At 37.5% G+C, this 22,905-nt stretch overlaps 1 protein-coding gene across 5 annotated transcripts in view; it reads right to left on the bottom strand.

The window, feature by feature from the left end:
- SPHKAP (SPHK1 interactor, AKAP domain containing) overlaps window positions 1–22,905 on the bottom strand; it is a 68,254-nt gene that overhangs the window by 20,280 nt on the left and 25,069 nt on the right. For all 5 annotated transcript variants that reach the window (XR_014885554.1, XM_085233174.1, XM_085233173.1 and 2 more), the window contains exon 4: window positions 2,773–2,832. Coding sequence is in view for 4 of the 5 variants with exons in the window: in XM_085233174.1 (XP_085089300.1) it covers window positions 2,773–2,832 (60 nt within the window). In the remaining variant the exon portion in view is untranslated. The remainder of the gene's footprint in view (window positions 1–2,772; window positions 2,833–22,905) is intronic.

Here is a 22,905-nt window from a genome sequence, read left to right on the forward strand (position 1 = left end):
TGGAAGGTTTTTGAGAGACTGAGAAGAGTGTATCAGTTACTGAATCTTTTCCAGTTTTGACAGTAAGTATGGCAAGGAGAACAGAGTAAACCTTTGTTTTCCTCCAGGCATAGAAGCAAGACACTAGAGGGAAATTTTAGTTGAAAATTGCTAATCAAACAATAGCAATACTAAATGTGGAGTAACAAAAGTATTGAAAACATAGATGGACTATGCACTTCTTTGCTGCTTCAGTGGGCACAACCTTTCATTTATAATAATGCCATCATTTTCTGTTTTGTTATTTATTTGCTACGGCTGAAGATGGCAGTGACAATAACATCAATGATGCTTTTTAGCACAGGAGATCTGCACCTCCATTCTGCCAGAAATTCCCACTGCTTTACTGGGACATCTGTGCTCTTTAGTGTACAGAGCCCAGCCCAGGAGGATAATAACTGCAAGTATTGTTAAAGCAAGTCTTTTTTGCTGTGGATCTCAGTGTGCTTTAAAATACAACTTTTTTTTTTTTAAACACAAACAGAACTTATTTAATGGCAAAGCCACTAAGGGAACACAGTCCCCAGAGCCCCACACTTTAGTTACTGTGCAATTCGGTAATACCTCATTTCTTCCTTTTCATCTTCAAAATGATTAGTTTGCAGTACTATTATTTTTACTCAGAGTGATTTAAACTGGATATAAAAAAATCTTCCTGGTTTAGCAATTCTAATTCAACTCTGGGGAGCAATTCACTAAGTACACTGATCTTCAGATGAGGCAAAGTATTCATATTTATCATAACTAAATTCAGTGTTTCAATTCAGTTTGACACTTCACTATAGCATAGAAAAGTTTTCATCTTTTTTTTTTTTTTTAAATTTTGGAATCACTGAAAGGTTATACATTTTTCTACGTATCTGTCTTCTACTGCCTAAATTTCTGCATTTTTATCAGATTTTTTTAGGTATTAAATCATGACACTTCTGAATATCTTTTACTTCAGCACCTTGCCTGTTGGTTATGAGAAGGAAAAAAAAAAGAGTAGCTGCATACAGCTAGCTTAACTTGGCTTTTACATGGTTATCTAGCTTGTAAGATTGAGTATGAGATGTTTTGGTATTTTCTCAGTTCTTCTCATTTCATATAGTTTTTGTTCCTCAAACACTTTAAGTTGCAGTGAAAGCATTGCTTATTAAAAAACAGTTAAATTAAACCTCTGTCTGTTCTGCAGTTGACTCATTGATGCAACAGAAAAATCTTCCTGCTGCAAGAAGCTGTATTTATTTTGACATCTGAATTCCTGCAGACTCAGGATGTAGAAAATAGTATAGAAAAACAGTTCCTGCTAATTTGTGACTTGCAGGATGTAACTAGGTCCCTGTGTTGGTTGTCCTTCTATGACCTAAAATGGTTTCACAGATGAACTTGAATACTTTATTGAAGGTCTCCCTGGACAGTCAGGAAACCCACCCTTTGGTCACTTACCACAGACTGCTGCTAGAAGCTAGTTGATTTCAGGCACCAAGCCAGAATGATGAAAATGAACTGATAAAGGAGGTTGAAGTTCAAAACTGATTATTTAAAATACGACTCCTCTGATATCAGGACTTTTTTTTTTTTTGTACAGTACATCCATTTAAGTAGTGTATCATGATGTATTTCATCTTAGGACCTGTAAATTAACCAACTTTTTTCCTTATGCATATATTATGTTTATATATTATAATAATTATATATATATACAAGGGCTGCTCTGATAATAATGCCTCCTCTTTTATTATGTTGGCCTACAATCTTAGAGGCAGATGTTGGTGGGATGGCAGTAGAGGTTGAACCTCCTGCCAATATTCTGTTACATCTTGTTGTGGCGTGTCAGATGGCAGCAGAGGGGCAGTCAGACAAAATGGTGTCTGACATAGAAGTTCCTACAAAGCAAAGATGTGTTGCTGAATTCCTCCGTGCAGAAAAAATGGCACCCACTGACATTCATTTACACTTACTTTAGTCTGGATTTGGTGCCTTCTGACTTCCACAAAGATGGATTGTGTGGGCAACATTTTCCTAGTAATGATACCATTATAGCAGCTGTGAAATGGTGGGTCACTGTAAATGGTGCAGATTTCTGAGTGCAGCATGTGGACTCTTGTTCATCGTTGGCAAAAATGCATAGCTAATGGCAGTGACTGCTGAAAAACAGTGTTCTGTAGCTGAGTATTTGTTCTATCAAGTAGTGTTATGTTGCTCTTTACATCTGTTGTAGTTTCCAAGAAAACAAATAGGAGGCACTACTTTTAGAGCAGCCTATGTGTGTATGTAATTCCTTTTTCTGTTCCTCCAAACTTTCAGTTAAACAGGTCAAACACACTTTGTTGTTTTATCTAGTCCTTCCTTCAAACCACCTGCAGTTTGAGTGAAATAGGTCAGTTGATTGAAGCGTCAGAATTTTGGCAGTAGCAAGGGGTGACTTAGAAATGATTTTGACTTAGTATTGTATCAAATTAAATAACTGGATGTACGATACATCCTTATTCCTCTGACAAAACTGAGGCTGAGCAAGAAGTCCACTGAAAGGGTAAATGCTGTCAATTCATAGTCTGCGATAATATAGTAGCTGTTTCTGGGATGGGAGTAAGGTAGGTGTTAAAATGATACAAGATTTTTGATGCATTGCTTTCTGTAAAAGTTAAAGTTTGGATTTGATTTGCCCATAGAATTTTGCTCTGGGTTTGTTTTGGAAAGTCCTGGCATATATATACCCACTGTACATGCTATTAGAACCTAAACTCTTACCTGTTTCACTTGTTCATTGCTGCAATCATCTCTGTTTGCATCTAAATTCACAAAACAAACCTATAATAAGAAAGAAAATAGAAGCTTAGTCACACTAGAATGGTAGTAATCCTTTCAAAGTCAATACACATTCCTTTTCTACTCTTGCAGCTGAATATGTGAGGCTTTTTCATAGTGCAAGAGAGGCTAGCAAGGAGAATAGCAGAGCACACGCTAAGAAAGAAAAAAGAGTTAGAAGGAAGAGCCATGGTTTTCTGTTCTGACAGTTAGCTTGTCTGATGAATGGACAAATGTTTCCAATAAACTGTATCACAGAAGCTACACAGAGATAAAGGAAATGTTAAAAATGTATTTGATCATATTAGATGGATTCTTCATGTCTTGCTTTTCCTGTGAATTTTTTTCAGCAACGTGCTGCTAAAAGTTTAATAAGTGCAAACACTGGTATACATATAAGTTGTGAGCGTCTTCTACAGTTTTTGTCAAATAAGGGAGAAGTGTGGGGCTTTATGGAAGCTTTTTTTTTTTTTAAACCTTGCTTCATGAGTAGAAGTTTTCAGTGGTGCTAAGCAGGTACTACAATAGGTGGCAGAATGGCTTCCTATCTGTTTGATTTACCTGCGATTCATTGGAATGTACAGTTTTTAACTACATCCTTTCTCAAATCACCATCAGTTTCAACAACCATTTAATGGTAGAAAAATTGGTTTAAATAGCAACTTCAGATATGAAGGTCACTTCATTTCTGAAGATTTTTTTTTCTTTCTCCTCTACGTGACTAGAAAGCCATTTTCTCTTTCAGAAATAGAATTCTCTCCTCCAGCTTTCCTTCTGAGTTAAAAGCATGAACTCCAAAGTCAGGATAACTGTATTGCTTCTGGATGTTGTAGCTATCTCATCAGGAGTTTGGGAAATTTTAGGGTTGTTTCAGTTTAAACCAAAGTTTGGCACAGATTCAGGGCTGAGCTAAAGCCAAAACCTGATTCCAAACAAATTGCTGATCCAGGTTTTGTGTTTTCTGAGCTGAGAGTTGTTTCCTCTCCCCCACCCTCCAGTAAATATTTATTTCCTGAGCTCCATGTAAAATTCCCCTAGAAAAGCAAAATGCTCTGAATTATATCCTTTACCAATATTCTTGTGTCAGGTATCCAAGCTCATTCTGTGTGCCTGCTTATAACCTGAGACAACGCTGATTTCGGTTTATATATGCACATACCATATGTACAGATTATGACCATCTGCACTAACAGCTAGCACGGCAGATGGAAAGATCCAGCCAGACCTCCTCTTGTGAACCAAAAGAACCCAAAACTCACAAAGCAAGCTTTCTACTCTTTAGAATGGTTTAATGACTTAATGCATCTTCACGTGAACTTAAAAACATATTTTTCAACACCTCGTCAATTTAAAGAAAATGTATTTATCTGTTGACGTTGTCAACAGTCATGATGTACCACTTTCATCTATGTTTTATGACTGGCTAAGTTTTAAGAAATAGTTACAAAAATGTAAAAAACCATAGTGTATTAAAAAATCCTTTAGCAATACAGTGTGGTAGTTGCATAATGCCCTGAACACATTACAGTTTGTTATACAGAAAAAATTTCTCTTGCTTCCCACTGGGATTTTACATGTGGTCATTTTGCATGCAGGCAATAGGTGGTGCACATTTGCTTTGGTACACACAAAAGCTCCAGTGATACGTGGTTGTATGACTGCAGATGCATGGCAGGGCTTGTGCTCAGGACACCCTTTGTTTGGCAGCTGAGGGAGAGTACTGGGAGGCGTATGTCTGGTTTCTAGACTTCCAGAACACTCACAGCTGTGCTGAAGGCAGGGCTCTTGCTTAGGAACTTTGCTTCAAAGGCCCAGAGAGGTCTAATTTTGCACTGGATTAGGTGCAAAGGCTTTGTGAAAAATCTGTTGGAGCAGTTGTCTGAACACACATCCTTGCCAAAGACTCTTGTAAGCTGTGCGTTGTCATTTGCTATCTAGACATCTTATACAATCCTGTGTTATACACGAATACTTCTAACACTGATGCAGACTGTTATACTAAGCATGTGTTTGTTCCACGCAGCCAAAAATGATCTCTGTTTCACGTGGTTGGATGGCAAGTAACTCACTAATGCCTCAGGAAGAAATAACAATATGTGCAGGAGTATTCATTATTCAGTCACGTTCTGTTTGTGTCATCAGTTTAATTTTTCAGAATCCAGTGAAATGATTATGTAATGCACATCAGTACTGAATCCAGTTTCCAAATACACTTGTCAAATTCTGTTGACATTGATTTGTCACAGTCTTGTCAATGTAATCTCTTAGCATTTTCCTGTTATATGGATTTTACAGGTTTAATTGTGGGCAATTTCTACACAGAAGTAGTTTCACACCAGTGAAAGGCTGAAGAACTGATTTACTTTCTTTTTTTTTTTTTTTTTCTTCTGTTTGCTTGGAGAGTAGCCCCACTTTGAGCAAGTGGGGGGGGGCGGGGCTAGACGATCATTTCATCATATATTATCTGTACAGTTCCATCCTAGGAGGTTCTGCAGCACTGCTGTAGTCTGGGGAATTCACTGTGAGGATATTTGTTCTTGGAGATGCTTGATTAGTTGTTAGAGGTGCTTGAAGATTAGACTATCTTGAAAAATAACTCCATTTTCTACTTACCTAATAGTTAATATATTATATACCTTCAGTCCAGTTATGTTTTCAGGGTAGAAATCATAGTTGCTCATATGAGAGCAATACTTTGTTTTTGATGAGCTGTATTACTGCACCCAAATCTAGATTCTGGGTACCGAAAGTGGCATGCTTTGGATCTGGAAGCCATTTAATACACTATCACATTATAAGCAGCATTCCTTTTGCTCTGCAGATTTTTGTACACGTATGAGATGGACTGGGGGTGGATAGCCCAGCACCCTCCTCATGGACCTCTCCAGGCATTTCAGCTAGGTGAGGACCAGCCAGGTTATCAACACCAACATGCTGAGCCTTGGGTTTTCAAGAAGCTCTTCTCTTCTAGGATTATACTGAACTTAGATATGTGGAAGGTTTTTTCTCCTTTTTCCTATTTTGGGTGAGGATTTCAGTGACTCTTAAGGGTAAATTCTCCTGACCAACAATGTTGGGTGCCGAAATCCACTCCTGCGTAAGTGTGGAAACTATGCAGAAACCTCAGCACCCACTGTCTGCATTTTGAGAGTATTAAGAACGTTAAGAAATAACTTGTATACAAGTACTTACGTATTCAATATAGAAAATATATAATGTATTTTACTAATTGACAGATGGCACGTGGCCTCAAGGAATGGCTGGAACTGAAACACGGTTCTCGCACTCGGGAAGAGTCGAGTAATTTCAAGTTGCTTCTGAGTACTGACGCAAAGAACTTAAAGATGAGGAAGGAAGCATGTAGTCAATTTTGTTTTTATTTACTTTGTTTCAGGGAGTATTCGTCAGGGTTGGCATTACTGGTTTATTAACATTTCCTACGTGCAAAAGCTCAATAATGCTAATGAAGAAAAACTCTGAGGAATTTACTAAGAGCAGTATCTATTCTTTTTATTTTTAAAACTGTATTTTTTCTGACTATAAACCTTAAGGTGATATCTGCTTCAGTTTTGTGCTATTTTCACTAGCTAAGAAACTGCTGAACTACTTTTTGCTGTTTGTTTTAAGAAGTGTTAGTGCCTCCTTTGATTGTCTATCTCAACACTTGATAGTAAGGAAACGCTCTTTCCTGTGAGATGTTTTATAGCTTTAGGTGAGGTTTAAACAAGCTCTAGAGTTTGTTTTTAGTTTTAATATTGTTACTAACCTAGTATTTTTAAGATGAAAGTCTAGTCATCTTCAATCCACTTCTATGCCGAAATACCAACTCGGGGCTCATCCTACCGTAACAGCAGTAGTTGGTGGCACAGTGTTGTAATGGCTAAAAGCTGCTGGCAGCTTTTGAAGACAACTTTGAAATATATGGTCCCTTTTCTCCTATGAAGTTCTTCTAGCTTCTTGTTGAACTGAAAACCCGCTACTTTACTCCTCTCACTGGGATAAGTGCTGTCTGATGTTCCTAACTGGTATGCAGAAGTCAGAGCCACAGTCTTGTAGTCTGTCCTTCATCATAAAGGGATGTGACCAACACTTGCTTGAAGTGCTGCAGGAGATGTTTTTTCTTTTCATAAAATCCAAATACATATACCTTAGGTATCAAACCCCTCAATAAAATGTCAATATCTATTTAAAAATAAAGGAATTTAAACTGAAGAAATGAGATTTGAAAATTAGGACTTTATAAAGATAGCTTTATGCAGCCTTAATTCTATCTCCTTATATGCCCACCTTTGCACAGCACAGGATCTATGCCTGAATCATTGAGCAGGAAGACTTCAAAAAGGTCCACAATTACAAAGGCAGAGAACTTCATATATATTGTTTTCTAATATCTGAGCTGGTGATTTTGCAATTTAAAGGACACTTCAGCACAATTGCTTAATTTCTAACCTGTCTTGAAATTTTCAATCAGTGAAGTACAACTGCATGAAGTACAAAAACTTGTAATGTTGCCAAGAGAAAATTCAGGTGGCCCAAACAACATCTGCTCCCGTGTACGTACAGCTGGTCAGCAGCAGCTCTGGTCTAGCTGCCCCAGGGTCACAAACAAGCCTGGATTTGGTGCCATACGCTTACGCACAGGCCAAACTTCTGTGCATGTGGTCTTGCAGGGAACTGTGCAGAACTTGCTACGCTACATGCTGTGCTGTGCTGCTTGGTATAACCATGTAAATACTGTTCAGAAACTAAGCTGACGGGGCTTTACATCCATGGTTTGTGCTGCTCTTCTTCCTTCATCCTCTCTCCTGCCTTCCTTCATAGTACAAAGCCTAGTAGGATTGGCAGGGTGCCAATTCAGACAGCCCAGCAGGAGTTAAAGGAAATACTTTGAGACTGCACTGCAGTGTGCCCACAAACCTCATGTTTAGTTTCCTACTAACAGAAATGGGGGAAAAAAAAATAATTAGCCTCAGGGGAGACCACAGAAGAAAAAAATTCTGAGCAGGCAGTCCCTGGGTGTGGAGGAAAAACATGGTTTAAATGCCAAAGCCTTAGGATATGTGGGACACAACTGTGTCATAGGAAAGCTGAACAAATGTGAGCCGAAGGCTGGCAGCAGTTTTGTATACAAACTCGTTCTGAGAACTGATGAGAATGCAGTCCTCAAGGGCAAAAAACTGAAACAGTGACTGTATTTCTGTAGCACAGAAGGCACATTCAAACTGTGCTGTACTCTGCACCTTATGCTTGCCCTGGTGACACTCAATAGTGATTTCATTCACTTTAAAAGTTAGCATCTATTGCAAACATTGGCCTGTCCAGAAAAGGAGAAATTAAAGGCTTGGAGTTTATTTCCACCTTGTATCTCATACCTCTGTTCTCAAGATGTTTATTGTTTCTTATATGCTATTATCTTACTGAACGCTTTATCACTTTTTTTGGAGTACAAATGTGAGGGTACAGTTTGTGTGGAGGGTTGTGAAATTTTACAGTAACTATGATTGCTTTGACAATTGTTTTTAAGAACTTAATGGAGTGTCTGACCTCATTCATTTCTGCTCTTAGCAATAACTGTGATGTGATGGCAGTTTTGGAATATTGAGCTTTTCTCATCTTAATTTCATCTATGTAGAAGTGAAAAAACAAAAAAAACAACAAAAACAAAAACAGAAACAAAAAAACCCCCAAAATACAGTTGCTCTAAGCATTTATTAGAGCTAGGTTAGTCTCCTGACTTTAGAAAGATAGTTTAAATCCCCGTAATTTCCGCACAGCATAGTAACCAAATACACTTCATCCAAGTCATTGCTCACCGGAATGGAAAATGTCTGTTCTGTAGGAAGTACAGCTGCATGTTGGGCTCCCTTTGGAGCTGAAATCAACAAAAGCTCAAGATAAAAATATTGCTTTACTTCATTTATTTGAGTCAAAGCAAACTGTAACTCATGGGAAGCGGAGAAGGAGTGGCAATGTATTTTGACAAGAAATTTTCAGTAATTTTTTCCTCTTTGAAAATGACCAATGACATTTACTTTTTTTTTTTTTTACAGTTATTACAATGGCAAAAACAACAACAACAAAAAGCCTTTTGCTAGCAATTTTTTTTTTAAAGCCTTTTGCTTTTTTTTTTTTTTGCTTCTAGCAATGCAGACATCAATTTTTAGGTTTTCTTTGAAGATCATTTGTTTTGATATGTATCAAAGTGATGATCTGCAAGGCCTCCTTGCATTCACTTTTGCTTGAATGGATTATTCCAATGTAAAGCTAAATGAAAGCACTTGGACCACTTATGTTCTGTAGCCTGTTGTATGGGCCCCTTAAGTATTAAGCTGACTGTTCCTTAAAAATGACACTTCTTGATTCTTCTAATTCCTATGGAGTTTCAACTATGATTTATTTTTTTTAGGAAGTAAAAAAAAAAAAAAAAAAAGATGATTTCTTAGTAAGTGTTCTAAAGGATTGTGAGGTTACCCTTTCAATAATGATTAATTAAATCCTCACGTAATATTGGGGATCCTAGGAACTTTTTTTTTATATTTAGGTTTGGTAGATCTTTCTTGAAAAGAGCCTGCTTGTGTTCTGTACGTTCCCATAAACACTTATGTGAACATTATTCCTCTTAAATTATATTCTTGCTAGGCCTTATGCTTGCTTATTGTCCTTGCTTCTGTGCCCATTTAAATGTCAAGTATAATCTTAGAGGACTAGATAATACAAATGTGACAGTTAGCAAAGCTGAGAAATCTCATTTTAAGGCCAGTCTGAATAAAGCAGTGATAAATCTAAAACAATAAACCATAATCAATACAGTAATTTAGTTTTATTTAAATTAATTTTGTCTTTTTCAATTTCCTGTGCATAAAGATTGTTGGCATGGAAAAATAATAGTTCAATCAGCCTATGGCAGGGGATGTTATTTTCTATGAGGATTTGTTCCTGAGCAAAATAACGAAGATGGATGTGAGACCAGTTTGTGGGTGGCACAGAAGCCAGTCCTGCTTCTTTTACTGCTTCCTTTGACCTCCTGCTCAGCAAGGCAGGCTAGTGCTTCTTACTGAAATCTCACTACAGACCAGAACAATCTGCCAGTTACAGGGCTGCTCTAGAAAGCCAAAAATAAAACTTCATAGAAGAGTACTTCCAAATTTTAGAAGCTTCTAGAGAAAAGATTTCATAGAAATCACTGAATTCAGTTGCCAAAAATTAGTCCAGAATCAGCAAAAATGTTTCAAACCAAGGGACAATTCTCCAGCTTCCCTAGCTCAATCTTTTGCTGTGGTCTTAGTTCCCATTGTGGTTCACGAATCTGTTTTCTTATGAAGTTCTACAATCAAGATAACATGGTTTGCCATCATCTTTAGTCATGTCAAACTACATCTTTAAGGACTGACCTCTGTTTCTGCTGAAGGAGACTTGCATAGCATCTGTCTGCTCACACACACTTCTATGAATTCCAGGACAGCTCTGCCCCAGCTGTTACACAGGTTATAAATAGGTAGAGCTCTGAAGCAGCAAGCTGACTAAAACAAGAACCATTATACATTCTTGTGCTTATGAAGTGGTGTGTAAAACAGCTGAATTTCTGATTGGCTAGGTGAGCATTGGGATTAAAAAAAAAAAAAAGCCTGCTTACCTATGTGCTAATATTTCAAATTCAGTTTTTTAGCATCTTGAGATGTAAGTTCTGATGTACACTTTTCCTTCAGTAGAATGTTGGTGTAGTTGTGGCCGTGTCTCGTTTCTCTGTTGTGCAGGCAAGTTTGAAATCACATCTATACAGCGCACTTACAGTCTCCCAGTACCACCTATATTCATGAAACATGTAGGAACTTTTACCTTTGGGACACTTGAACTATTATAAAATTAGACAGATGCCATCCAGAAATTATCAAATGGGCTCACACTGCCTGTGTTTCCTTGCAAGCTATGTTATGATTGGAAATTACAATCTAATCTCTAGCATGCAGAATGGTAGCTTTGCATGGCATGTCAAGTGCATCAGATACTACTCTGCGTGCTGCATGGGAGTAGCAGGAATACTGGTGGGGTAGAAGCAATGGGACAGCACTGGTGGTCACACAGTCTGTCTCCTGATTGAGGCAGCCCACCCTTTAGCCTTCCATCATCTTCTCACCTGCATCCCACATACCATCAAGGCTTGGCACTCAGGAAAAGCTGAAGCCCAATGCTTATTTCCTGCTGATGGAGTTTTGCTGTGCAAGGCTGAGATGGCTATGTGAAGACACTGGACTCCTCTGTCTCTATTTAAACCTGTTAGAGCCATCAGAGGAGGTTCTGTTGCCAAATGTGTTCCTGAAAGGAGTGGGCCTGCAGTTCTGTCTGCTTTTGCATAAGTAAGGGTTTACTTTGGTGATGCCCTCTCTTGCTCTCTGACTATTTTTAGAGGATTATTTTGTGTAAGCATCCATAAAATAAATGTCTAAGATACCACCATCTCAGATCCCTCAAATTTCTTTTGAAAATGAAATCATGAATCACCATGCCTACCATTCTCAGAGAATGCGTTGTTCACTCACATTAAAAAGATTCATCAAGTCAGTCAATTTGACATCCTAAATATATGCTCTCAAAACCTAAAATGCCAATGCATAATTAGAAAGAAAGGCTTGACTGAACTTTGAAATTTCCTTTTTTCCCCTTTTCCTTTATTTGCTCCTCCCTCAACCTGGAGTTTACTCTTTCATTGCTCTCATTTATGCCTGAAATTATTACTGTTGGTAAACAGGCAACCAGAAACTGCAATTACGTCTCTTTACTGTGGCTGTAATACTGGATTAAACAAAATTAACTACTTTGTCAAACTATTTTTATGCACACATCTCCTCTACTTTGGGACCATGTTTTGCCTAATTACGTGTATCTTTTGCCCCAGCTGAAGTCTGGTCTACTGATTTCCAGAATCCAGAATGAAATAGCAAAGATAAAGTATCTTTTCTCAGAGATCCTTTAAACAACTTTTAGGGGAGTCAAAATGAAGAGAAAAAAACAAAAACAAAAAACCACTTAGGATTTATCTTTCCCAGATGCACTGTTTAGTAAATAGGACAGGAAATCTTCTAAGCTGTCTGTAATGCATGTACTCTATGCTTTACTACTTTACTTGATTTTAATTGGGAAATGCCATTTTGCCGAATTTGACACTGATTCTTCCTAAATGCTTAGAAAATCAGATTACCTGTGTTTGCACAGCATCAGTTGAAGAGAACATGAAAGGTCTCAGTTAAATATTTTCTGTTGGTATCTGGAGGAGAAGACCATAGCATCAGAACTGTCAGTGCCATCCCCAGTCTGTGAACGTCAGGTAAAGTACCTGTACTTCTGCACTCACCCATCTGCACGAGCTCACAGTCCAGTTTGCACATCTGCAGAATTGTTATTCTGCTTAGTTAAACAGTAGCAGACAGAAATAAAGATCTTTCTGCCCACGAGTCAGTTGGATCCTTAGCTTTATCATTATATATATTCTAGGCTCTGAAAACTGAGTTCTTTCTGCATAGCTATATAAGTACAACTTGTATGTGTGGCTGGAGAAAAAAAATACCTTTTGGTTGTTTAAGGAGTTTGTTCTAAAACAAACCAAGAATTTCCTAGCTTCGAATCTGTCATGTCGGAAATGACAAAGCTGAAAATGCTTCTGGTCTAACCCGTCTTCTAGTCCTAGACAAGCTTCTATTTGGAAGATATCTGCTTTCCTTAAGGGTTTTCTTAAACCTGTAGTTACAGAACAACTCTATGAACAGGATGTGAGTCTCCCTGCTGTGCTCTCCGTGGCTAAAAGCATCATCCCCTAATTTGGGCTCTTATTACCGTGTGACAGAAGGAAGTTCAGAAGATCCTACAGTGATGACTGAAGTCATGGCTTTTGTAGCTCCCAGGTTATTTATAAAGGAACAAAGAGATGAGAAACCTTGGCATTTAGTTGAGGATTTGACTGGATCTTTCTGATAAAGGAGCTAGAAACCTCAACCTGAGTGTTTCCTGCAACACTGTAAGGTAATTTCAGAAATAGTATGTCATGTAGTTCCTGATGATTCTCTGACATATGCTGATGCTTTGAGAAAGTAAATCTCACAACAAAACAGAAACCCCCGTCCCTGCTTGTCGTAGATGGTGGTGAGCTTTTATTTATTATGCTAGGAAAAAAAAAAAATCCTATACTAATAACATGATGATAAAATGAAGAGTGTATGAACAGGTGTAGTGGATCATTCGTTTCACAGGGCACATGAACATATATTTTGTATATATAAGCTCCTAAATTTCAAAGAATAAAACACATGGCAAAACACCCATGTGTAATTTAGGTTTTTTTCAGTAGAAGTGGAGCTTAAAGATGCTGAGCTGGGGACTGATACAAAAAGAGGCATGAAGATACTCAGAAGAAATTCCAAACCATTATGTTCCTTGTGTTCTCACTCTGTCATTGGGCATGTGTGTTTATCTGTGTTATAAACAACTGCTCATTTTAGGTACTTTAAAGGAGCTTTTCTTCTGCAGCCAGCAGCCAACTGAGCTGCAAGGAGGCATTCAGAATAGCAGTCTGAGGGCAGATGGGCTTTGCACTCACCCAGGCTTGCTCACAAATTTCTCAGCTGTTTAAAGATATAACTGTGCAGTCACGCACATCCTAATGAGAAAGAAATGAGAATTATTTTAGGTAGGAGTGTGTGTTGCTTTCTTGTGCATGCAATTTCATATTGCCTAATGTTTGATCTTCCTTTAACTTCTATCTTGTGCTCCTTTAAAACTTCTTCAAGTACAACAGTAGGATTTGTGACTCCTACATTATAAAGCACATAAAGTAAAAGTTACTCTCCTATCTGGGAGAGAGAGATCCCAACTGATCACAACTGCCAACTGAAATTTGCTGAGTGTCAGGTAGTGTTCTGTAGCGTTCCTCCACTTAAAAAAAATAAATAAAAATAAAAAAATAAAATTGTCATCACTATTATTTAGCCTCCTTTTGACCCTTCTCTGAGTAGCTTTGGAAACCAGGCTGGATTTTATTTCCTACCTTGCTATTGAATTGGTGTGCTGTCATGGGATGCAAGAAGGCAATTAGATAATTTCCGAGTGTATTCCTTTCCTGAGCACAGAGATAAATGCCATCTGAAAAATGATGTGTTGTAAAGATTGGCATCTCATTTTTGTAGATTTCAATTATTTCAATTATTCAATTATTCAATTATTTCAATTTACTTTTCCTTTTATTTCTTGTTTTTTTCTTTTCTCTCACTAAATATTGCTTACTTATTTTCCCTGCACTGGCTTTTATTATTTCTTTTTAGAGGTGCCAACAGTTATAACTAGTATGCTCAACTTTTTGTTTGATTAGATACGAGATTAGGAATGGTACAAAGGATGTAGCTCTTCTTTGTACACAGTACAATTCAGTCCTATAAATAGTTAAAGAGGATTTTTAGATCAGTGTCTTGTAGGAGATGTTTGGAATAGCCTGATAGCTATTCAGAAAAAAAAAAAAAATCAAAAAAAAAAAAGCATCCTGTAGAAGACAGAGCTAATTATCCATTAGCATTTGGATGTAATGCTTGTCTAACGTTAATTTCCACGCTTGCCAAAATGATTCTGTCAGAGGAACCAGCTATAAAATGTAGGAATTAAAAAATATCTGTTTGAAAGTACTGGATGTGCAAAGCAGTTGCTTGCATAAGGACATACAGATAGAGATGTGGTAACTCCAGAGTACAAAGAAGTTCGTGCACACTTTCTGCACTGTAAACTAAATAACACAAAAGTCTCTGTGACAGGGATGCCTTCCTGATCTCATTAAAGCAAGACCAGACTACTGCACACCAGCAAACAATCCATTCTCACCAAAACAGGACCGTGGCACTCCCTGCTTGTAGTTTGTTTGCCCAGTGGTTTCTTTTACTGTACAGTCCTTAGGGTAATTAGAAGATGACCATTTGCCACTCTAGTTGTAAGTGGAAAAAGTCTATTTATCTTCCCCCTTCTTCTTTTGTATTTTCACTCAGATGGCCAAAAAAATCATATTACTATCTTCATATTCTAGAATCTAAGTGCCTAAATAGGCAATAGATAGAACTCTACAGCTTTTACTGTCGAGTAGTATTACCCATTTAGTTTATTTTGCCCTTCTCTCAGAGGTCGTGTAGCTCTCACAGAGATGCAGGATGTAGGCTAAGTACTTTTGTTGCTTGTACCTCCCTCCAAGAGAGAGGCAGCATACTTGTAACCACTGTAAACATTCATTTCTCCTTTGGAAAAATTAAACACCTTTAAGTGTCCCTAGTGATGGCATCTCTCCAGAGGCACTTCTGTGGAGTTTAATGGCCAGACCACCCATACCTGAAACGGGCTGTATGTGTAGAGTAAACTTGCATTCTTGCAAACAAGAATTTGCTGACTTGAAGGCTTAAGCAATTCAGTAGCAGTTAAATGGAGCTAACCATGCATTTTAAATGCTGGGAGAAAGTGGCAAGAGGATTTGGGAACGTGGCAACAAGGTTTAAAAAAAAAAAAAAAAAAGCCTTTTAAAAATCTTCCTCTGCCTTTGCTATAAGAGAAGGAAAAGTTATTGTGAGCAAGCACTGAAAATTAAAGTGCCTGAGCACACCTCTGCTTGCTTTGCTTTAATCCCCCACGTAGTACTACACTATCTTGTGCATATGGTTATATGGTTTAGGAGGCTTGCTTATGTTAAAGTTTGTCCCATAAACTGTACGACTGCTATTTAATGTGCAGCTGGGATTTCCAACTGCTCCTCCTGCAAGCCCTAATGGATTGTTTCCAAAAGCATTCCCAAATTACACTGTTTTTTGTGAGTCATTCAGGTTTGCATAAATTAGGTCCTAATGTGACCTCTTTGTGTTTCCCCAGCCCAGCCACAGTTCTTTTTTAAGGTAAGCACTGTATGCTGTCAGAAAGATGTTTTATAACCTCTCAAGCATTTTCAGCAAGAGATATACATTAAACTTAGTCCCAATTACTCTTCAGAAGATGCGTATCTCAAATGACTTTGTAGATTTATGGGTCTTGGTATTTTAGAGACTATTTTAATGGCTGGACTGCAGCAATGAATCATCCAGAATCATCTCATCATAATTTATTGCTTCAAAACCAGCTGTGAATATTTTCTTTCCATTAAGACTTATTCCTTTGGGTTGGATGTAATTAATTGTCACTTATGACTTAAAGAAAATATGCCAGTAAATATTTATGCCTCATGCCCCATCTGCTTTCTCTTGTGCTCTGTATGCTCAATATTTAACAAATTTCTACATGCCTCACGCTGCAGTTCATGTTACAGGGAGCCTATGGTTACAACAGTAGCAAGCAGTTATAGATGTTCACTCTGAAGGCAGCACAACAATCCTAGCTCTTGAGAAATCAGATCATGGAGACAGTGATAAAATGACAGTATGAGATGCTGAAGGGGATATAGCAGCAATGCTGCATATGATTCTTCCAGTATTTGGCAACCCTACTTGTAGCTTTGTCAGAGTTAGGGTAAGCGTCTCAGAGTGAGACTAAGTATCTGATTCTCTTAAATACAGATAGGACACTTCTGCTGTATGAGAGTGTGCAGAGGGACAGGAGAGAAGACAGGAGATCCAGGAATATGATAAAGGAGCACCAAAGTCTAAAGCTACAGAGAAAATAGAAGAAAGGCTATTGTGAATCTTCCCCCACTCAAATTCTTATACAGTAATCAAAAGCTTCCATATAATGAATATATGTGATGTTGAAAATGTGGAAGTGCAACTCTTTATAGGCATATTTCATATCTGCCTGAATATTAGCTCATATATGAAAATAAGCACTTCTAAGACTAATAGGTATAAGACCAAAAGGAAAAATATATTTTGCAGAGCATACAACTAATCCCTTCCACAGAGAGGTCACTCTGCCTGCACAGGGCTCCATAAGGTGGAGAATAATTGAAGAGAGGCGTTCTTGTTTCTCTGTGAGTTAGAGAGGGGCTCTCTAGAAAGTGCTAGTCCTTACCACCGCGGCATGAACACCCACGTGTGTCTAAGAAAGGGCCAAGACTCAACAACACAATTTAGCCTGCAGCTGTTGATTCCTATTCCTTGTCAGGATATAATTAAGGTATTGTCAGGCTGAATAGGAAGATGAAACTTAAAACTAAAAATACCTCTAGTAATTATAGCTTAGATCTGAAACGCAATGGCTGGATTTTGATTTCTGAAAGAGACAATGTTGTTACAGAAGATGCTTGAGTAGCTAATAAGTGAAAGGTATAATAAATGCTGTTGTAATTCCCTGTCCATAAGACAAATTGCTGAGGGTGTATATGCAAGTGAAAGTAAGCATCTTGGTATGTAGATCTGTCTATGTAGAGAAGTAGGTCTTTGCTAGTTTTATTAGGAAATGTTCATTTTCATTCAAACAAAAAAAATTAAAAATAAAAATGTTTTCAACTATGCATGGTCACTATTCACAAAATCATACTCACAGATTTTCCTGAATTATGCCTGAAAGCATACATATGGTTTTGATTTAAAACAAACAAAAAGTCTCCTTTGGGTTTCAAAAATGCATTTCCATATTTGGCTTGCTGATGAATACCAAACATGGGAAGAGACTTTCTTTTTTTCTGAAAGCGTAGATCTCCTGTAAGCCTAGATCTCCATCCTTCAGTAAGGCATTTAACTCTCCTCTGGAAACTCTGAAGAATATCTGGAGATAGAGGCCATGATTAAAAGAGATCTGTGCCACAAGTGCACAGATTTTCACACCCTGACTTAGTAACAGCATTATTGCAAAGAAGTTACCTTGAGGTTATTCCAATATCAAAAAAGTAAATGTAAATTTTATAAATATATATATTTCTACCTAAACTTCTGAAGATGCATATTGTCAAACCTTTAAAAAGACTTGTGTGAAATAAAAGGATAGAAAATACTAATCATTGAAAAATGTACTCTCTTTTTCTTAAAGTACACCTTGCCAAGGATTTTCCTTTTCTGCATAAGCTATCATTTAGTCTGGATTCATTTATAAGAGCTGCTTCCTGGATGTTTTTGTTCTATCACTTCAGTGATAGAACACAGTGAGATAATTTGAGGAAGAACTGGCTAGAAAATCTAATTTCTTAGTTTTGCAATTCCTTTTTTATGTCACTTGACTTACTGCATATTTACACAAATGCAAAGGCAGTAAAAAAGACAAAGGGGCTGGGAAAAGAGGTGAGACCGTAAAAGACTTGATTCGTCAGCTCAAATTAGTGTATAATGGCAACTTTAATCCCTGAATCTGTTTAAAAGCTTGATAGCTGAACTGCTATAAAATTGACGATGCCTAAGCGTCTGCTTAGGATGGCCAAGCTATGCAGTATCAAGGTGAGCAGTCAGTTCTGCAAACCCAGCTTTTAAGGTGACATTCTTTGTTATCTCATTAAACAGAGAGATCATAGAAAATATGATCCATAATTACATTGCATCTTTATTTTCTTAACAGTCTGCTTTCTTTCTCACCAAGGCAACAGTCTTGCCACCCTTGACTAAAATAGTCGTTGCTTCTTTTCCTTGAGATGCTAGTGCCTGTCTCCTAGATCAAATGTGTTCTCCTGTACTTAACTAACCTGCTAACTCCGTGCTGCAGTTCTTCCTCCACCTGTGCTACTGATGGATTAAGGTTCTTCTATGCAGCATCAGTTGCCCATTATTGTCCCTACCATCACTGCTTTTCTAGTCACGTCATCCTCCCCTCTCTGTTGTCTACCACCAGCAATTGTGAGACGGCTTGCAGAACCAGTGCACGTGGCAGAGGCTCAGGCAGAACACCCAATAACTAAATAAGAGTGTCTTCTGGCAGCACTGAATTTGACCTAAATTCACTCTGCTGTCCTTTGCCTCTCCCTCTACTCCGGCCATGTGTTCCTGATGCTACCTTGGGGTGGACCTAACCAATATACAATTCTGTGTGTATGTATATGCATTATATACATACTTGAATGGAGTATTGTGGTGTGAATATTTAGTGCAACAGAGTAGGACTGCATGTAAGAGGAAAAGTTGCTGTATTTTCTTGGAGCAGCAGTTCTCAAGTGTAGTTTCTTGTAGGCTGCCGAGAAGGAAGGCCTATTTACTGCAAAGGCATTGAAAAGAAAAATGACAAATCTTAAAATCTCTTAAGAAGAATAATAAATGAATTTTCTGTGAGCAATACTAAGACTTTGTGCTTTAGTAGAGTCTAATATTAGATATTAGGAAAAATTTCTTCTCCTAAAGAGGTTAGGTGCTATAATGGGCTGTCCAAGGAGGTGTTCAAGAAACATTTAGTGGGGAAATACTGGTGATAAGTGGATGGTTGGACTAGATGATCTTGGAGGCCTTTTCCAACCTTGGTGATTCTATGATGCTAGAAGACGAAACAATAAATCATCTAAAAAGAAATTTCAGTTTGCTAACATGTACTAGCCTAAACCAACCAAACACTTTGAGTATTGGTAAATAAATATTTTAGCTCAGTGGAAGGAAATTAGGGACAAACTACATTTCAGGTTTTTCTTTTTGTATAAGGTTTACTTACCAGCAGGTCCAAAGCAGAGAATATTTGATATAGGTGCAATGAGAAAGATAGTTTGGAACAATGGAATGGGCAAAGGCATAAAAGTTTATTTGATAGGGTCTCTCTGTGAGATAACAAAAAAGTCTCATTGCAAATATTTTAATCACATTTGTCAGCTTATGAATGACTGTGTCTTATAAATACATGAGCTTTATTCTGTTTGACAGATTTTGACTAAGTTCTCAGTTTAAACAAACGAAATAAGACTTATGTAATTAAACTACATTGAAAATTTATCTAATTATGAAAATAGTGCAAAACTATGTACTTAATTTGCAGCAGGTAAATTGTTGCAAAGCAGTATCATTTTAATCATAATTTAATTCAATGTTTGCTAATTACTCATTCTCTAAGGATGAAAAAATTCAGATGGTAGACTGTTCTACTACATACCCTCATAGCACCAGTGTAGAAGTTCCTCATAGGAGTCTAAACTTTTCAAGTAGGCAGTATAGCAAAATCTAATAGGATCACCTGAAGTGTGGAGGGTAGCGCACCTCAACTCCAGGACACTTAACGTAGATCCGTTATGAACTTTTGTAAGAAAATCGCACTACAGTCTAGCATTCATCTTCATTCTCTCTCACAAGGCCTACAGTTCAAGCTCACAGATACCTCTTTCAGCTAACCCTTCCTGATTAGCCTCTGTGGGAGTTCTTCCTACAAAGTCCTAATGACTAACACAATTAGCCCTGTCCACTTGCAGTAAATTCCAGTGCACCTCATTTGATTTCCTAAGTGTAAACACATTTGGACAAAAGTTTGTTCCTACACATCTACTGAAAGTAGAAAAAGAAAATTAGGGTAAGATAGTCTTTCAAATTCTGTTTATGTCATACTCAAAATACACATAACACTTTTAATAGATAACATACCACGGAGCTGGCATAAAGACAGAGAACAGACATCACATTTACTTGTTATTTCTTCCTATGACTTCTACTGTCCATCTTTGCAGACATCCACAACCACTGGATTAAATATGGAAGCGATAGTATTTCTTTTAGTATGAAAAACTACCAGAGCTTGATGTAATGAAAAAATGTACCACATGAACATTTCTATTTTCAGAGCCCAGGAAAAGATGTCCAACAAATATGAAATATTTTTCCTCTCACACAATTTATTATTTTCATATCATAAGATATAGCTAGCTTGGAATTTAATGGACTATTATATGTACTCAAATGCGCATTCTTCGTTAAAAATCTCTCTATGGAAAAGCAGTCTGTTATAGCTGAGTTAAGTGTTTAATGTTTTAATAAATCAACATTAGTACAATTGGTGAGCATGTGTAGGACAGACACGAATCTGTTTTTACTTGTACTAAATGTGCTAATCTGTAATGGGAGACGATGAACACAACATTTATGAAGTCAGTGTTCATATAGTCTTGTTGCATTTGTAGTTCTAGTGAGATTAGACATAACTACACATAAACTCTTCCAAAGGAAAACTGAACATTATAGCTAAATGTATTACTAGTTATCTTTAAGAAAAGTATCCATTAGTGATGTAGCACAACTTAGATTTCTTTTTTCATTCTGCAAAAATAATGGCAACTTTAAAACATCTCTGGCACTGGTGGCAACGGCAATTTAAAAAATCTCCATGAAGGAGAAGAATTTATTTTCTGTTAATGGCAGTCTGGTTTGCTGGCTATTGGAGAAGCTAGGGAAAGTGCTCCATGTTCATGTCCTTCTTTGTTCCTGCAGTCTCCTCTCATTTAACAACAGACATTGGAAAGGACTCAGAATGAAATGCTTTCTGAGTAGAATGCTGAACTAATGCTTAATCCTCACACAGTGGTTAAGTGTCCCCTGTTTCCCCTGTTCCCTAGTTTGCTCGAGCACTGTGCCCACCCAAATACACTACTGGCATACCTGAGATGGAAAGAGCAATTCTGGAGAAAAACAAAAACAGTGTGCTTACACTCTAGTCTACATATTAAGTTTGATGATATATGTGAAAGTTTCCTAGTATACTGCATTAGTTGTGTAACATTTTAGGACTTAAATTAAAATTCTGTCCTGTATTGCCACTCAGAATAAATTAAACAGGAATATGAACAAAACTTCAGCTCTGCTCATAACACGTAGAGTAACTATTTAACAGTGACACCTTTTTTGGTGCGAAGAGGGATGCTCCAAAATGATATTTAACTACTTAGTTTCTAAATGAATGCTCTTTATGCATGATGTTTCAGTTTTACTTTAAAACTGTAAATTCTACTTCTGCCTTGTGAATACAAAGTCATATAGTTCAGTACAATCTCTATTCCAGCACAATCTTTTTTTCTACTGTAGTAATATTAGCAATAATTACAGAATGAACTAGGTACTAAAATCTCGCTCTGAAAATTACAGAACATTGTGTGTGTGAATGTGCATGTGGAGTAGGCACTGTGTTCACAAAGCTGCACAGGGAAATCTGGCTGTTTTCTGAGCACGCTATGCAAGGAGTGAGCAGGCAATAGGAGAAGATAACATGCCAGATCTTGTCTCAAAGCATATCCTGGTTATCCTCTCAAATAAGAAAAGGGTCTGTCAGAATGAAATATAGAATAGTAAAACCAAGCGACTGTGGTAAACTCCTTTTGCATTAAAAGCAATCCCGATTACCTGCCTGATTTCTTGTTCTGGTCATGAATATATTCAGGGTACTGCTCAAATCATAGCTTTCCAGCTCTGATTGAACCATGTTGTATACTTCCTAATATTGTGACATCTCTCTTAGGGAGATTACATGCAGAAGAACAGAAAACTGCACTCTGTCTGATTCTGGGAGTTTTAGAAATCAGTACCACTAAACATTGCTCGTTAATATCGAAGTGTTTTAACCCAATGGGTGGCTCAGTACCACACCACTGTTTGCTCACTCCACTCCTTCCCAGTGTAGTGAGGGAGAGAATAAAAAAAAAGCAAAATAGAACTTATGTGGGTTGAAATAAAACTATTTAGTAAGATAGAGAAAAGGAAAATAAAAATAGTTATGACTTTATATATGTATATAAACATTTGCAACAAATGATGCACAAGTAATTGCTCACCATCCCCTGACCGATGCCCAGCTAGCTCCCTGAGCACTTGAAGAGAAAGAGATGAACTCTCATCTCCTTCAAAACTCCTTCTACTGGATGTCATACAGTATGGAATATCACTCTGGGCAGCTTAAGTCAGCAGTGCTAATTCTATTCCTTTCCATCTCCTTGGGCCCTTCACTACAAATGGCGTTGGCTTAGCAGGCAACTATAAACATTGGTGTGGTATCAACTTCATTTTTCTCCTAGAACCAAAACATAACATCACATCAGACACTCTGAAGAAAACAATTCCATCTCAGCTGAAACTAAGACAAATATCTCCTTCCTCGTTTCACCCAGCGTCATCCAAAGCAGAGACACAGGAATCTGCTCAGTTTCTCACCTTGTATGTTGCGTGATTGCTTACCACCATACACTACTTAAATTGTACATTT

Source organism: Meleagris gallopavo, chromosome 11 (assembly GCF_905368555.1).
Source record: "Meleagris gallopavo chromosome 11, MGAL_WU_HG_1.1, whole genome shotgun sequence".
Classification (NCBI taxonomy): Eukaryota; Metazoa; Chordata; class Aves; order Galliformes; family Phasianidae; genus Meleagris; species Meleagris gallopavo.